The following is an 18,621-nucleotide window of genomic DNA, read 5'->3' as shown; positions in this document are numbered from 1 at the left end:
ATTGATGTCCATCTGAGATCAGTCTCCATATTCACATCCCATTATTGTTTTAGATGGAGATGTTTAGCAACAGTGTTTGGTCAATCTCTTGAAGTCTTTTAAACTTTGGAATCCAACTCCATTCCACTTTGGAGCCCATGTGTAAACAGATCATTTTTTTAAAACATAAACACAATGGCTTGTTAAGCACAGCTTTTTTGAGGGAGACTTCATGCTCACGAAAGCTCCAAAAGCTTGTAAGTTACTGTTGTTCCTAGGACTCTGTTCATTGCCACCTATATGAGGGGACTGGTATCCAGCTGTCTTATTTATTTATTTTTGAACATTTATACCCCGCTTTTTTCCACAGTAATGCGGACACCTATTAAAGTAATTTTTATTTTAACATACATTTTAGAGCTTTTTCTACCGACAGTATGACTTGTACACACAAAGTACACTGTAGACTTTATTCAGGTATCCTACAGCAGTGTTTTCCAAGTCTGGTGCTGACTACCCGTTGCCAGTCAGATTTTCAGGATATCCATAATGAATATGCATAAACTTGCATACGCTGTCCATTATATGCAAATCTTTCATACATATTTATTGTGGATATCCTGAAAACCTGACTTGCAAGGGGTACTCCAGGACCAGACTTGGGGAAACAGTGTCCTACAGCATAATGTGTAGTATGAATTTTCACTAAGCAAGTCTGGTTTTGCATAGGTTTTATTTTTAAATAGGCCTTAAGCAGTAGAACTGTAGAAAGTTCTTGTATTTAGATATAAAAAATAGTGACCAGAGCTGAAAGTTACAGTGGTGACTGCTGTTTGAAAGCTGAAAAAAAAATTGTCCATAGTCGTAACACCTTGAGGTTTTCACAGTAACATGGAATGGGATGGTGTTCTGGATTTCATTCATGCCTTTCAGTTATAGCTCAAGGCAAGTTACATTCATAACACAGCAAAGTCTCTGTGTATTAGGAGTAGCAGGTTTTCTGAGACAAGGCATAATATTTTCACATGTGGGGTGATGTCATCCATGGAGCCCAGTGTGGACACTGTCATAGTGCAATGTCATTTTAAAACTTTAAGGCAGTGCCCTGCTGCCTGATACTCAAGTGCAGGACTAGCAGTCTAGCATGGTTTTTTGTTGTTGTTGTTTTTTTTTTTTTTTTTGGGGGGGGGGTTGTTTTGTTTTTTTTCCTTTCAGCCTTTGGGCTCTCGGAGCCCTTTTCTTGCCCGGGAAACATCAAGCATTTTCAGGTAAGCCATTTTTCCCTCCATGTTATCAAGAATATAGAGTGGCTTTAAGAAGTGTACTCAATGCAGTTAGACCATCACAGACACCCATAGCTGGTATGTTCAGTGCTTAGGTCCAGAGCACTGAGACAGTGTGGTCTCTATGCATGTAGATTTTGGCTTGGTATCCACATAGAGCATGGCAGGAGATTCGGTACTCAACGTGGAGTCTGCATCGGTGTTTGCATCAACATCAGGTGCACCAAATCAACATCGAAATGGTCTGAGACACTCAGTACCATGATTGTGTAAGGACTCTACATCCTCTTTGTTTGTGCCATGTGCATCAAGGGACCTGCAGTACAAAAAAAAAAAAAAACCTAAGCACCACCTAGTGGTTAGTGCAGCAGACTTTGAACATGGGGAACTGGGTCGATTCCCACTGCAGCTTCTTGTGACTCTGGGCAAGTCACTTTAAACCCTCCAAAGTGCCTGTATGTAATATGTAAACCGCTTTGATTGTAACCACAGAAAGGCGGTATATCAAGACCCAATCCCTTTCTCTTTCCTTTCCTTCCTCCAGGCACTCTGCCAACACCTCCCCTGCATCGACATCTGTGATGCATGGGAAGTAGCCATGCCACAGTGACCAGTCTCTCTCCAGCTTCTTTCCCATCGAGAGCCTTCAAGGTCTTCGATATCTCCTATTTCTGCATGGAGTATAACTCAGGCTGCGTTCACACTACTATCATCTGCTACTAGCGCCTACTATATAAGAGGAAATCCAGGCTATGCTTACGAGTGCTCAGTGCTACTATGTGCATAATCTATACATGCTTACAGAATGCTTGTGCCAGTCTCAGCTCAGCCTGTCAATGCACTGGAGAGAAGTCACAGGAGAGGTCCTACACACCTGCTCTGCGTTGACCGTCGGGGGCACCACAAACCCAAGACGAATGCATAGATATCAGGAGAGGAATTTTCTCCAGCCTCAAGGACTCATCTGGCTCTAGTTGACACACTCTTCCACATACTTCCCAAGAACAGTACTTTGAAGAGTCGGACTCGGACCTCTCCTGGGAGACATAGCAGGACCCACAAGGCCTCTCAGCTAATGAGTCCTATGGCATTCCATCTGATCCGTCTCTGCTACCTGAGAGACGTAAGTCGTCTACTCCTTTCCTAGCTTTGTGAGATGACCCAAGCCACACCTTTCAAATAGGAAACAGAGGAAGAACCTCATTCAGAATTCTTTGAAGTTCTAGATTGTCTTTTCTTCTAGAGAAGGAATCACTGTTCTACTTATGAAAAATACTCTGATCAAAACTGGGAAACTCCACTAACAGTTCCAAGTTGCTCCAAAGAAAATGGATACAATGTACAGCATACAGAAATGCACTGGGTTTGAAAAAAACTTTTACCCATCATTCCTTAGTTGTGGAATCCGGTTTAAAACGTACATACAGTATGAGGTTTCGTGCTTCTGCCCCTCCAAGTAGAAGAGCTAGAACATTTACTCTTTTGGCAGAACATTTCAAGCTTCAGTGCTAATCAATTGTATATTAGATTAGCAGCATTATTCTACAAAGTCTCGAATACAGAGTACTCTCTCCTTTGCAGAATTCCTTCTTCCTAAAAAGGCTGAGTTCCTCAAGCTTCACAGAAAACTTCTAGATTGTTGTAAATAACTGGCAAGATAGGCCTTTGAAGCCTTTTTGTCACACACACATTTTCACATCCCTTCTGCCTCACCATGGAGTTGTCTTGTCCTTAGTATTAAAATATGAGAATACTGTTAAACATTATTAAAGAACACTTTTATTCAATCCACCATATAAATATGAAAATCGAAAACATTTGTTTCAGTATAAACCACATCAAAATTCAGCCCTTCTCAACAGTATTGAGAACTTTACCCTCCGTATAATATATATTTTCTTATATCACAAACTCATTCCTTAAGTGGATGATACTTATCTGCCAATGCGGAGTATTTACAATAGAAAACACAGCTGAACTTCTTTTAGTAAGAAAAATCAATCCTTAAGCTGAGTCAGTAAATGATCAATGGTGATTATAACATAGAAGTTCTCAATACAGTATCCGAGAAGATGCCAAACAGTTCGCCTTGTGCTTGTTCACGGTGCAAATAATCATACGACTGATGTTCAAATCAGCAAAAAGCTAATGCAATAATTCAGCGAACATGTATGCAAAGTCCATTCCAAACATCACAATATAGTCCAGTCCACAGCTCGTCAGTTCTGTGTTTCGCCAGATGGCATCTTCAGGAGCTGTTACCCTGCTCAAGATAAAATCAAAATTACCAACCCCACTAAAACCTCAACCCAACTAGTAATTAAGAATATTAATAATCATCGGTACCTGAAAGTCACATTAAATCTTAATAGTGGTGGGACATGGCGGAACCACCATCAGGAATGTGTCTGCACACAAATGTTGTGGGGTTTGCAATAGGCTGTTTACTGTTTTCGATAGCTGTTTGGTTGAATTTGCAGCTTGTTCTAAGTGTTCAGAAATTGTTTTTTGGCTGTTAAGGCCTGGTGGTACCTGCCGTGTGTTTCTTATAGTTGAGCCTGTCTTCATCTAGTGAGATTTTCACCATTTTCTTTCAAGTTGGCATCCTTGACGCTTAAGGATCCATAGCGCTGGGGAGAACCATGGGAAACCCTTGTTTGTAGAGCATAGGACTTTCTTTAGAGGGGCTGTTTTTTTTTCTGTCATTGCTAAGCATGCATTCCAGATATCCACCTGCTGACATTGTTTTCATCCACATGGGGGTAGGACAGGGCCTTTAGGAAGTTTTCAGCAGTCAGATTTCTCAAATCTCGGATTTCCTTCCAAACTTGAATTGAGCCCATCTGTTTTATTTATTATTAGGATTTATTTACCACCTTTTTTTAAGGAATTCACTCAAGGCAGTGTACAGTAAGAATAGATCAAAAATGAGCAATAGGCAATTACAGCAGTAAAAATATTCAAATATCAATACAAAGTATGGCATATCATACTACTTACAATGTCAACACAATATGTAATAGAACATATGAGATCAGAGATGGTTAAATATTATCTCAGTCCTTAATAGAAAATTTGATTAGTAAATGATCAATCCATGATAGGGGTGTTATCTCTATGCCACCAGCCTTGTGTTCCGAGATGTCTACCCCTTTGCAGAACACCAAGTCTAGCATATGGCCCTTTTCATGGGTTGGACATTTGATCACCTGAATGAATCCTACAGCTGTTATCATATCAAGAAATGATGCAGTAGTGGTGTCTGGAGTTTCGATGTGTAGTTCAGTATCCCATGATCAGTAACCTAGGGTAGCTCAGTGTTACCTCAAGTCACCAAATTCAGCAGTTCTTCCACAGTTGATGTGGTGTCATGAGGTTCTCTGTAGACCACAAGCAACTACATTGGTTCCTTGTCTCCCAGTTGGATTAGGAGACATTCTGACTCGGGTAATCCTCCGCTTTCATCCAGCCAGGTCTGTTATTCCCAAAATGCTAAGTGGTATTCAGTGATGACATGGATTATAGGATGTTTTTTATTGGCTGATTTGGCATTTACTAGGCCCAAGTTCCTAATTACTGGTTTGTGGTTGTAGTTTTAGGGGATATTGATGGTGGTAGGCAGGTATTCATGTGGGTATAGCTAGGTAAGTGTTGCCTCTGTGTCTTCTGAGCGGATGAGGGAGTCTCTTTTTTTTTTTCTTCCCCAGATTACTGGGATGTATGAAGATTTTTTGTTTACTAGACCAAAGCACATTCTTGCTTAAAGTAGGTAAGATTACATAGCTCTCTAGCTGTTCATTATAACAAAAAGCCAGTTTGTCTTTTGGCAGCAATTAACAGTGGAGTGTTAATTATGCAGACAGTGCTTGATGAGATTCTGAGTCCCTTTTGAAGTATCAGCTTCCTAGGAAGAGGAGCTCTGTTTGCTTCAATAAAGACTTCTTGTTTAAAATGATATGCAGTCAGCTAATTCTACCTATATTTTGTACTTTTAAATCTTGAAACAAGGTGTAATAGTTTTTAAAGTCCAGTATCTAATATTTAACAGGCACTTCTGTTCACTGGAGACATAAATGGCTGTATTTCACGCCTGTGAAATTATTCAGAAGTTTTAATGCAGAGGAGGAAGATTCAGCAAGATATCAGAAATTTAGAGATACGTTAGATATGAACTTCAACTCACAAATTATAGTGATGGTTTCATTTTGCTATTTCTGATCATGATTTCCTTTGATCCAATTGGTGCAGATCCCTAGAGACTTTTTTTGTTGTAGATCCAGCTCAGATCACATGCAAAGAGTGCTTGCTTGAAAAGTGCATACAGGGAGGCAAAAAGTTGCCTTTATCCAAACAAAACAAATGAAATTAACTAAGTGAAGGAAGAAAACTCAGGGCTGGTACTGCAACCTACTCCTGACCGGCCTCCCACGTAGCCATCTATCCCCCCTTCAGTCCATCCAGAACTCTGCCGCACGTCTTATCTTCCGCCTTAACCGATATACTCATATCACCCCTCTCCTCAAGTCACTCCACTGGCTCCCAATCAGATACCGCATACAGTTCAAGCTTCTCTTACTCACCTACAAATGCACTCGATCTGCGGCCCCTCCGTACCTCTCTACCCTCATCTCCCCTTACGTCCCTACCTCCGCTCTCAAGACAAATCCCTCCTTTCAGTACCCTTCTCCACCAACTCCAGGCTCCGCCCCTTCTGTCTTGCCTCACCCCATGCCTGGAACAAACTCCCTGAGCCTATACGCCGTGCCCCCTCCTTACCCATCTTCAAATCAATGCTCAAAGCCCACCTCTTCAATGTCGCCTTCGGCACCTAATCAGGAAAACTTAACTACCCCAACTTGACATTTCGTCCTTTAGATTGTAAGCTCTTCCGAGCAGGGACCGTCCTTAATTAATTTGTACAGCGCTGCGTAACCCTAGTAGCGCTCTAGAAATGTTAAGTAGTAGTAGTAGGCTGGTACCCCAACATAGACTGAACAGAAGTATATAAAATTTGAGCAGTAAATAAGCAAATAGTGTATTACTTAACCTAAATTGTAGGATCCCGATATGAACACAGCTTCTGCCTTCACTTTCATATTCACCCCCTGCTGCTCCCTCCTCCTTAGCTTTCCAGTGCAGTCAGAACCAGGAGTGTCCTAATCTCTGAGTTTTTTTGTTTTTTTTTTAATGTACATTTATGATGGGGGGCCCAGCATACTTGTACACATAACATTGTCAAAACCCCCAAAAAGATATTTCTTGGAAAGCTTTGCTTATACTTGAGCTCATATAGGTTGATCCTGTCATTGACATCACACAGGACCCCATCTCCAGATTTTGTCCATGGTATCTAACACATTTCTTTCTGGTTGTAGCAACATTTAGTTTTCTACATTTGTAATTCTCTTCCCCCCCCCCCCCCCCCCCCCAAAAAAAAAAAAAAAAGTGTTTCTTCCAGTTAGATATCCTATGTTTTTATGGTGGGGTGTTCTGTGTTCTTTGAAGTATACTTTCCCTGTAGCTGTGGTACTGTGATAGATCAAGCACATCAGTCCATATAGATGACCGTTTTCATTACTGCAGCATGTCTGTTTATGGTGATGTCTGTCTGAGAAGCATGCAAGTGGCTCCAAGAGGTGTGCTCAATGCCCTTGGTGTTTGGTAACTAATCCATACAACTGCTTGGAGTGCCTAGGTACTTAGCATGGCATCTAGGGTATGACATCAAAAAATGTCCTCCAGGATCTGAAGCTCTGAAATAATTCAGCTGGAGTGAATTCTAAGTTTTGATTCAGCAGCATTACTACTACTACTACTATTTAGCATTTCTATAGCGCTACAAGGCATACGCAGCGCTGCACAACATAGAAGAAAGACAGTCCCTGCTCAAAGAGCTTACAATCTAATAGACAAAAAATAAATAAAGTAATCAAATCAATTAATGTGAACAGGAAGGAAGAGAGGAGGGTAGGTGGAGGCGAGTGGTTACGAGTCAAAAGCAATGTTAAAGAGGTGGGCTTTCAGTCTAGATTTAAAGGTGGCCAAGGATGGGGCAAGACGTAGGGGCTCAGGAAGTTTATTCCAGGCGTAGGGTGCAGCGAGACAGAAGGCGCGAAGTCTGGAGTTGGCAGTAGTGGAGAAGGGAACAGATAAGGATTTATCCATGGAGCGGAGTGCACGGGAAGGGGTGTAGGGAAGGACGAGTGTGGAGAGATACTGGGGAGCAGCAGAGTGAGTACATTTATAGGTTAGTAGAAGTTTGAACAGGATGCGAAAACGGATAGGGAGCCAGTGAAGGGTCTTGAGGAGAGGGGTAGTATGAGTAAAGCGACCCTGGCGGAAGACGAGACGGGCAGCAGAGTTTTGAACCGACTGGAGGGGGGAGAGGTGACTAAGTGGGAGGCCAGCAAGAAGCTGCATCAGGTATTAGTGGTGTATAGATAATAGGTGAGCAGCACTCCTTAGTCAAGCATCCATAGGAAGCATGGGAGATTTTCTTCTCACTACTTACCCAATGAAAGCAAGGGATTTGGCTCCATAAGTGTTAGAAACTCCTGGTGTCGGGCATCTGAGAGTCAAGAAGCATTGATAATGGTCTATGTAAATAACATGATAGAGCAAGGAGCTGATAGCAACTGCCATGCATCCCCACAGAGGTCTGCCTAACATCCAATGTCTGCAGATGTGTACTGGTCTCCAGGGGTCTATAACACAGCCATTGATCATCTTGGATGACTCAAGAAGTCACTTTTCTTCCTATGGTGGGTCAGCAGTGAAATTTAATTTTTGGAGCAGCTGAACAGAATTCAAGAAACAATTGACCAGTTTGTCTCGCTTTGAAGCATTAACTATACCATTAAAGTACATGGCAGTTTATCCTGTTTGAATCCTTTTGAAAGCACCTAGCAGCATTACTTGGATGTTATAGTAACATAGTAGATGACGGCAGAGAAAGACCTGTACGGTCCATCCAGTCTGTTGGTGTCCCATGCAATGCAGACTACTCAAATATCTTCACAGATGGAAATTTCCCTATTGTGTTAATTGCTATCTAGGCTTTCCCCTTCCCTTGCCGTTTGTTATCTGAAGACCTTGAGCCATAACTGGCACACAGATGCTTTACTCATTTTATTTCATCAGTGTACATTTTTTTTCAAAAACGTAAGGTTATGATTATGGGTTTATGGACCTCTGAACAAGACTCTCTTTGCCCTCCACTTGTTAGGCCATCCTTGGAAAATCTCTCCACAGATTTTGAGTAGCAGAAGCAATGCCAAGATATGCCAAGGACACGCGTTGATGTCTTCCAGTTTCGCAACACCACTCTCCTCAACAGGGGATCTTGTAACTAGCAGTTCAGGCACCCAAGAAGTCCTGAGGAGCAGAAAATACCCTCTCCCTTCTGTGAATAAGAGGATAGATGTGATGTATTATGTCCAAAAGGCTCCTAGGTCCAATAAATCACATCTTCTACACCACTCAGTGTGGTCCTTTCAGAGAAACTTCTGCACAACCTCAACAGTTGGTTAGACTTCTTTGTTTTACTTTTTCAGTATTTGAGGGCTCAAACTTCCTTAAGCTCCTTAATTTTATTTCCATCAAAAAGATGGCTGATCCAAGATTTAAAGAGTGAATGCATCCTCTTGAATTAATGTATCCCTATGTATTTTGAATTCATAATAGGAAAGCATCCTCTTCATCTGTCTTCACAATGCTTAGTGGATTATGGGATGCACATGTTTCATTTTCTGGACAACTGGTTAGTCAAGACCAAAGAATCAATGAGCAAATCTATCCGTGTTATTGTTACATGGATTGGTGGTTATCTCAAATAGGATTTATGATGTTGACTAATGTATTTCTCTAATGCAGAAGATTTCTAGTCTTGTCCTAGGCAGATAGAAGGGTAAATGTTGTTTACAATAATTAGTGTTTATATTAACATAGATAACTTTAGTGTTCCGATGTTTTAAATTATGTATAATGTATTTGGAAAATGTTTACTCTTGAAATTATGGGCAAAAAAGGTTTTGCTGCTTATGCAAGGACAAATTGTCAAAATTTACCATATTGCATACAGTATTCATACAATTATTACTAAATATACTCTGACAGTTTCTTCCAAAGTGCCCCCCCCCCCCTGAATAAGATTTCAGTTATCCAACCACAGATGCACATACCACAGACCATTGTCCTTGTCTACTTAACCTACTCAGGAAAATAGTAAATGCTAAGCAGAGATAAGCATCTGATAATGCCACTGCAGGCGAAATTGATGTGTGCCTATTTTTTGTTTCCAGTAGGTGTTATTTTGCTAGCATGAGTAAAGGACACCTGCAAATATTCCTTGTGTGTTTAAATTTTATTGTCTAAATACTATTATGCTATTCTGTTCAGTATTGCAAAACCAGGGGAAAAAAGGTTGCAAGTAATGAGCACTTTGACCTCTCAACCTTATTTAATCTGCTGCACAGTCTTATAATTTTTTCTTTTAATGCTGGTATTGAATCTTAACTACTGCACATGCCTACCTTTTTTTAGCTGCTGTCATTGGAGTTGTATGTTCCTTCGGCATCATATACTTGACCTTCATCTGGTATTTTTAAAACAGAATTTTTTTTCTCAAGTTTCTGACCTAATAAAACAATTGACTTTTCTGCTTTTCATGCAAACATGCAAGTTCTAGCTGGTTTAGATTGTGTGGCTATATGAAAACTGCTTAAGTAACCAATATTTTTTTTAATTTTTTTTTTTAGTTGTGGACATCAGACACCCAAACAGAGGAATGCGGAGAAGGAGAAGGAGGAGAGAATTAACCAGCCTTTTTTTGCCTGCCTCATTCTATTAGTTACAGAATAAACAATTTGTCATCCATATTGTCCTAAATTTATTATTATTTTTTTTTTTGTTTACGATTTGATAGGTTTTGTTACTATTAAATTTCTATATTCCCATGTGGTTTTCTGTTTAATAGGGGAATAGAGCCAGTTAACATTTGGGTGTTTTAATATCTGTTTTTCATCTAAGGTGACCTACATTGGTTGTGGAATTTATACACATTTTAAATATTTGGCATAGTACTTCCCTACATTGTGTCTTACCACAAGGCCAGTGTTAACAGTTTGTCCAGGCAGAAAACTGCCTGTACAGTGTTTTTGTGTAATAGTGGAAAACATAAGGGAAAATTGGTTGTCACAATAGGCACACACTGCTGCTTTTGAACTAAAGCAAATGTGGTTGGAAAGAGTCCATACCTATGAATACCATGGAAATTCATTGCCTACCAGCCTACATCTATAATTTCACAATGTTCCTCATTTTAGACCAATTTTAATCATATGGTCATTTTAGTGTGGAAAAGGGCATAAACTTTGCATTCCATTATTTGTAATTGTTCTTTGCTTTTTTGTTTTTGTTTTTTGTTAGCTACACTCATTCTATATTTGTATTTAAACGGTTTAGACCACCTAAGAACAAATGTTACTAGTACAGATGCAGTAGTGCTTGATATACAATTTCACTGTATATCAAGCAGAACAGTAAATTGAAATCCCATGTATTTAATTTTTTTTAGGTTTTTTTTTTTTTTTTGCATTTTGTGGGGTTTATTTTTAACTTTTTTTTTTTTTTTTTTGATACTTGCTTAACATGCATGTGGCTTGTAAAACAAAAAATAACAGGGAAGTAATTTGAGATGATGGCTAGCTTTGTTAAATGTCTTTATTAAATTTTCATGAACAATCCAAGCATAATTGTTTAAAAAAATTTAAAAAAAGTGTAAGTTGATGTAAGTGGAATAAAAGTTTTATGAATGGACTTCTTGTTTCCATATGTGTTAATGGTCCAGCTCCTAGTATTGTCTAACTAAAACACTTAACAGGATAGATGAAGCGATTTCAATATTAATTGCAAATGTCATTTTATAAACCACCTTTACATTAATATGTTCAAAGTAGGAGTACAGCTTAGTGTAATTAGATTACTATTTCTCCATGGATGAGCAGGATGTAATCGGCCATACCCATGGGTGTCGTCTCTGATGGCACCGTATCTGCCCTCCCAGAGAACAGAAAGCTTTCTGGGTGTGGTCCTTCCCATCCACACAGAGTTCCTCCTCTGTACTTTTGTCAACACAGCAGGATGGTAGCAAAGAACATAAGAATAGCCATACTGGGTCAGACTAATGAGTAGCCTGCTTCCAAAAGTGGCCAATGCAGGTCACAAGTACCTGGGAGAATCTCAAATAGTAGCAACATCCCATGCTATTGATCCCAGGGACAAGCAGTGACTTCCTCATCTATCTCAATAGCAGACTATAGACTTTTTCTCCATGAACTTGTCCAAACCTTTTTTTAAATTTAGGTACTCCAACTGCTGCTACCACAGCCTCCGGCAATGAGTTCCAGAACTTAACTAGTGTGAAAATTTCCGTATTACCATGTAACTTCATTGAGTGTCCTTTACTCTTTGGAGTGGAGGAGTAGCCTAGTGGTTAGTGCAGTGGACTTTGATCCTGGGGAACTGACTTCAATTCCCACTGCAGCTTCTTGTGACTCTGGGCAAGTCATTTAACCCTCCATTGCCCCTGGTACAAAATAAGTACCTTAATATATGTAAACCGCTTTGAATGTAATTGCAAAAAAAAAAAAACAATGTCAGTATATCAAGTCCCATTTCCCTTCCCCTTACCCTTGTACTTTTTGAAAGAATAGAAAATTGATTCACTTTTACCTGTTCTATGCCACTCAAGATATTGTAGACCTCTGATATCTTCCCCCACCCCAAGCTTTCTCTTTTCCAAGCTGAAGAGCCTTAATCTCTCAAGCCTTTCCTCATATGAAAGGGGTTCCTCAGGTGACCCTCGGGGGGAGGAATGCTGGCTTCGGCCTAACCCCTGGTAAGCCTTTCCTCGGCTTAGAGGCTCTCAAGTGCTGTGGAGGACTTGCAGCTCATCTGCATATCCTTACTGCCTTCGGGATGACTCCTTGGTCCATTCCGATCCGCTCTAGGTGCCTAGCGCTCCCACTAGGTGCTGTGGAGGACTTGCAGCCCTTCTGCATATTCTCACAGCTGTATCTGTGGTGACTCCCAGGTTCACCCTGATCTTCCCAGGGCCCTTGCTCCAGGTGCCCAGGATTTCCATGTGCATTTTGGCTAGGATCAGGGGAGGAATGCTGGCTTCGGCCTAACCCCTGGTAAGCCTTTCCTCGGCTGAGAGGTGCCCAGCTCTCAGGTGCTGTGGAGGACTTGCAGCTCATCTGCATATCCTTACTGCCTTCTCCGGGATGACTCCCAGGTCCACTCAGGGCCTCTGCTCTAGATGCCACACGCCGGGGCATTTTCTCTTTACATTTATTTTCTCCCAGTTACTACTTATGGCTCCAGTACACTTTTTTTTCTTCTAGGTACTGTCCCTTCCTAATCTTTCTCCATCTGAAACCACTGTACACTGCAGGAACACATTGTCCACCCTCTGTATTTATCTAACCGTCTCTTTTTTCCTCTTCCTCAGCTCTCAACCTTCAACATTTCCTTCCTTCCTTCCATTCATCCATCTCCTTTGAGTACATCTCGCCTTAGTCGCTGTCATCATACCTCGCCTACCCTTCGTACTCTCTTGCTCCTTCTCCTGCTCTCCGCTGGGGACATTAATCCCAATCCTGGTCCTCCACATCAGCTCTCATCCTATTTGTGCAGGTCACACCGTGATATCTCCAATCTAATTTCTGTTCCTCTCCTCCCCCCTCCTTCCCTGCCTTTCTGTTGTGCTCAGTGAAATGCCCGCTCTGTCTATAACAAACTTTCCTACATCCATGACCTCTATCTCTCGTACTCTCCATCTGCTTGCCCTAACTGAAACTTGGCTTTACCCTGAAGACTCTGCTTCAGTCGCGGCTTTATGCCATGGAGGTTATCTTTTCTCCAATACTCCTCGCCTGGTTGGCCGCAGAGGTGGTGTTGGGCTACTGATTTCAACCTCTTCTTCCACCTCAGTCTCGCTGTTTTTCTGCCTTTGAAGTCCACTCCATCTACCTATTTGCTCCTCTGCCTCTCCGAGTAGCAGTCATTTATTGACCCCCTGATAAGTCCCTTTCTTCCTTTCTCACTGACTTTGATGCCTGGCTTTCCTTCTTTCCTGAACCTTCATCTCCTTCCCTCATACTTGTGGATTTTAACATTCATGCTAATGATCTCTCTGACTCTTATGCTTCTCAGTTTCTTGCTTTAACATCCTCTTTCAATCTTCAACTGTGCTCCACTGCCCCCACTCACCAGAATGGCCACTGTCTTGATCTTATCCTCTTCTCAAACTGCTCACTCTCCAGTTTCTGTGCCTCAACTCTTCCCCTCTCTGACCATCATCTGATAACTTTCACACTTAAACACCCTCCTCCCCAGTCCCGTCCAATCTTAACCAATACATTTAGGAATCTTCAGGCTATTGACCCTTCTACTCTGCCCTCCAGTGTTTCATATCTCTTCTCTACCACTATGTTATCCAAGTCTGTCAATGAGGCTGTCTCTTCCTATAATACTATTCTGCCCTCTGCTCTGGATACTCTCACACCTCCCATTCCCCGTTCTGTAAAAGGTACCAAACCCCAGCCTTGGCTGACCTCTAGAATCCGCTACCTACGTTCCTGTGCCCGCTCTGCTGAACGCCTTTGTCTGAAATTCCGTGCCCATGCCAACTTCATATACTTCAAATTCTTGCTGACCTCCTTCCAGTCTGCTCTTTTACTTGCCAAACAGGTGATGCATGTGGGAAAAAAGAACCCGAATTATAGCTACGTCATGCAAGGTTCCACGTTAGGAGTTACGGACCAAGAAAGGGATCTGGGTGTCGTCAATAACACACTGAAACCTTCTCAGTGTGCTGCTGCGGCTAGGAAAGCGAATAGAATGTTGGGTATTATTAGGAAAGGTATGGAAAACAGGTGTGAGGATGTTATAATGCCGTTGTATCGCTCCATGGTGCGACCGCACCTTGAGTATTGTGTTCAATTCTGGTTGCCGCATCTCAAGAAAGATATAGTACAATTGGAAAAGGTGCAGCGAAGGGCGACTAAAATGATAGCAGGGATGGGACGACTTCCCTATGAAGAAAGACTAAGGAGGCTAGGGCTATTCAGCTTGGAGAAGAGACGGCTGAGGGGAGACATGATAGAGGTATATAAAATAATGAGTGGAGTGGAACAGGTGGATGTGAAGCGTCTGTTCACGCTTTCCAAAAATACTAGGACTAGGGGGCATGCGATTAAACTACAGTGTAGTAAATTTAAAACAAATCAGAGAGAATTTTTCTTCACCCAACGTGTAATTAAACTCTGGAATTCATTGCCGGAGAATGTGGTGAAGGCGGTTAGCTTAGCAGAGTTTAAAAAGGGGTTGGACGGTTTCCTAAAGGACAAGTCCATAAACCGCTACTAAACGGACTTGGAAAAATCCAAAATTCCAGGAATAACATGTATAGAATGTTTGTACATTTGGGAAGCTTGCCAGGTGCCCTTGGCCTGGATTGGCCGCTGTCGTGGACAAGATGCTGGGCTTGATGGACCCTTGGTCTTTTCACAGTATGGCATTACTTATGTACTTATGACTATTACATCCAGTTGACAAATTCTCTTGGCTCAAACCCTCGACGTCTCTTTGCCACACTGAACTCTCTCCTCAAAGTGCCTTCACCTCCAACTCCCCCTTCACTTCCCCCCAGACTCTGGCTGAGTACTTCTATGATAAGGTTCACAAGATTAAACTTGAATTCTCAACCAGGTCACCTCCAACTCTTCTTCCCTTTGTCCATTCTCTCAACCCTCCAACTCATGCCTCCTTTTCTTCCTTTTCTGAAATCACTGAAGAGGAAACTACACATCTTCTTTCCTCCTTGAAACTAACTACCTGTTCCTCTGATCCTATTCCCACCCATCTACTTAACACTATCTCTCCTACTGTCATCCCTTTTATCTGTCATATCCTCAATTTTTCACTTTCCACTGCGACTGTTCCTGATGCCTTCAAACATGCTGTAGTCACACCACTCCTTAAAAAAAAACCTTCATTGGACCCTACCTGTCCTTCCAACTATCGCCCCATCTCCCTCCTCCCTTTCCTATCCAAGATACTTGAACGTGCTGTTCACCGCCGTTGCCTTGACTTTCATTCATCTCAAGCTATTCTTGATCCCCTTCATTCAACTGAAACAGCGCTTGCTAAAGTCTCCAACGATCTGTTCCTGGCCAGATCCAAAGGTCTCTATTCTATCCTCATCCTTCTCTATCTGCTGCTTTTGACACTTGATCACAGCCTACTCCTTGATACGCTGTCCTCACTTGGATTTCAGGACTCTGTTCTTTCCTGGTTTTCTTATCTCTCCCAGCATACCTTTAGTGTATACTCTAGTGGATCCTCCTCTACTTCTATCCCACTGTCAGTTGGTGTACGTCAGGGATCTGTCCTGGGACCTCTTCTTTTCTCCATCTATACTTCTTCCCTTGGTACTCTGATCTCATCCCATGGTTTTCAGTTTCATCTTTATGCTGATGACTCCCCAGATCTACCTCTCCACACCAGAAATCTCAGACGAAATCCAGGTCAAAGTATCAGCCTGCCTGTCTGACATTGCTGCTTGGATGTCTCAGCGCCATCTGAAACTAAACATGACCAAGACTGAGCTTCTTATCTTTCCCCTTAAACCAACCTGTCCTCTTCCCCCATTCTCTATTTCTGTGGATAACACTCATCCTTCCTGTCTCATCAGCTTGTAACCTTGGGGTCATCTTCGACTCCTGTCTCTCCTTCTCTGCACATATTCAACAGACTGCTAAAACCTGTCATTTCTTTCTCTATATTATCACCAAAATTCACCCTTTCCTTTCTGAGCACACTACCAGAACCCTCATCCACACTCTTATTACCTCTCGCTTAGACTATTGCAACTTGCTTCTCACAGGTCTCCCACTTAGCCATCTCTCTCCTCTTCAATCTGTTCAAAATTCTGCTGCAGGACTAATATTCCGCTACTGTCGCTATACTCATATTAGCCCTCTCCTCAAGTCACTTCACTGGCTTCTTATCCGTTTCCGCATACAGTTCAAACTCCTCTTATTGACTTATAAGTGCAATCACTCTGCAGCTCTTCAGTACCTCTCCACTCATCTCTCCCTACATTCCTCTCCCGGAACTCTGTTCACTGGGTAAATCTCTTATCTGCACTGTTCTCCACCGCTAACTCCAGACTCCATTCCTTTTATCTTGCTGTACCATATGCCTGGAATAGACTTCCTGAGCCGGACGTTAAGCTCCATCTCTGGCTGTCTTCAAATCCAAGCTAAAAGCCCACCTTTTTGATGCAGCTTTTAACTCCTAACCCTTATTTCCATAGCGTCCCCAGATCAATCCAGAGACTTGTGGGTTATGTCCCTCCTCTAGCAGGTTAGATAGAACACCGAAGTTCGCCACAAGAGGGCATATGCAGCCAAGCTAACTTCAGTGTTCGCTCTATCTAGCAGGTAGAAGGGTGCATAAAGTGCAGCTCTGTTGAGGCTCCTATCCCGTTCCCTCAGGTGTGTTGAGCCTTCGTTGGGGTTGAGGTGCTGGAGCACAGTTTTGGATACACTTGGTGGTGCCAGGTCCCTACCCTTCTCCCCCTGTCAGCTGGCAGCTAATTATTCTAAGGATTATAGCTATTTTCCTCTCCTGCCTCTTAAAAAAAAAAAAAAAAAAAGCTGACAAATTTCGACGAAACCATTTCTCTTCAGCCGCATTGGGTCTGAATTTCTCTTCAAAGAGTTTTCCTGTTTAACTTGAGAGCGTGAGCAGGGCTGAGTGGACTTAAGGTACGATTTTACTGTTATGTCAGTGCTGTCAGAGACTGTTAAGCGCTGTTCGCGCTGCAGGGCACGGAGGTCGGCGTCGGGGCCTGCGAGGCTTGTTCCACGATGGGGAAAACAGGTTCGGAGCAGGCAGACCGCGGGTCGAGCGGCGAACCGCGTGAGGGAAGCGATTCTCCGTCGGCGGGAAAACCTGTCTGGGGCAGCGCGTGTGTCCGCCGGTGCCATTTTTGACTTACCGCCGCTTTCACAAGTGTGTAGCGGTAGAATCAGCTGGCGTTTCGTCTGTACAGAATAGTTCAGAGCCTTCTCTTTCGGAGAAAACAAACATGGGGGGGATTTTCTCCAGAATTTGTGCTTTTAATGCACAAAGCCTTTTTGATGCGATCCGAGGGAGAGGGTCAGTCGGCAGCCACTTTGGAGGGGCTCCATTCCCTCGTGCTCAGAGTTGTTTCAGAAGCCGGCTAAAAGGTCGCGCTTGCAGTTAGAGGATTCTAGGCCTGTTGATTCTGAACATTCAGATTCGGATGGGGATCCTGAATCTGGGGAATCTCTGCCAGATATATTAGAAGAGGGGGAGTTGCCCGCAGGTGAAGGGGATGATCCCACCGCGGCAAGGCTGTTCAGAAGAGAAGAGCTCATTCCTTTTATTATTCAGGCATTAAAAGTTCTGAATTTGTCTCCCCCAGAATCCGCTATCTCCCCTGCGGTAAGCTCTTCCATCATGTCTGGCAGTAGACCACCCTCTAAAGCCTTTTATATTCATGAGGCTATGCAGGTACTCATTCAGGCGCAGTGGGATTCCCCAGAGGCTAGTTTGCAGGTGGCATGGGCGATGGCCAAGCTTTGCCCTTTGAGACAGGAGGACTTAGATTCTTTGCGTCTCCCTGTAGTAGATTCGTTGATTTGAGCAGTGGCAAAGAAGTCTGCTTTACCTGTTGAGGGAGGCGCAGCTCTCAGAGATCCGCAGGAAAAGAAGCTTGAAACTGCGGTTAAAGCTTCATTTGAAGTTGCGGCTCTTATGCTGCCAGAGCCTGTCTCTCTTGGGTGCAGAAGGCAGCTTCGCCGGATGAGTTGGTTGATGTTCTCCCGCTTTTGGAGTCTGGGTTGGCTTATTTGGCGGATCTGTTGTACGATATCCTTCGAGCTTCTGCTAAAGGAGTTTCGTTGGTGGTTTCTGCTCGCCGCTGGATCTGGTTAAAATATTGGGCTGCGGATCTGCCCTCGAAGTCCAGGCTGGCCCGACTACCCTTTAAAGGAAAACTCCTCTTTGGTCAAGAGTTGGCTCAGATTGTTAAGGACCTTGGAGATTCTAAAGGTCGCTTGCCGGAGGATAAGTCTAAATCTCAGGAAAAATCATTTCGTCCGCGTTTTAAAGACACAAAGTGATATAGACCCGGTAGGGTCGGAGGTTTTCAAAAGCCACGCTTTACTCAGAAGCAGCAGCAGTTCTTTTGTTCCGAGCGCAGGCTTTCCTCCCTCTGGTCCCTGAAATCAACAAGGAACCAGAGGTACACAATGATGGGGCC

General features: G+C 42.7%; 1 protein-coding gene across 7 annotated transcripts in view; it reads left to right on the top strand.

The window, feature by feature from the left end:
- Nucleotides 1-11,078, top strand: part of YWHAZ (tyrosine 3-monooxygenase/tryptophan 5-monooxygenase activation protein zeta) — a 75,904-nt gene extending 64,826 nt beyond the window's left edge. For all 7 annotated transcript variants that reach the window (XM_030217374.1, XM_030217366.1, XM_030217407.1 and 4 more), the window contains exon 6: nt 10,019-11,078. In XM_030217374.1, coding sequence (XP_030073234.1) covers nt 10,019-10,078 — 60 coding nt within the window. In that variant the 3' untranslated portion in view covers nt 10,079-11,078. The remainder of the gene's footprint in view (nt 1-10,018) is intronic.
- Nucleotides 11,079-18,621: the final 7,543 nt, after the last annotated feature.

The sequence above is a fragment of the Microcaecilia unicolor genome, chromosome 1, assembly GCF_901765095.1.
Source record: "Microcaecilia unicolor chromosome 1, aMicUni1.1, whole genome shotgun sequence".
NCBI lineage: Eukaryota > Metazoa > Chordata > Amphibia > Gymnophiona > Siphonopidae > Microcaecilia > Microcaecilia unicolor.
The sequence above is the reverse complement of the archived record's forward strand: the minus strand, read 5'-3'. Positions and strand labels throughout refer to the sequence as shown.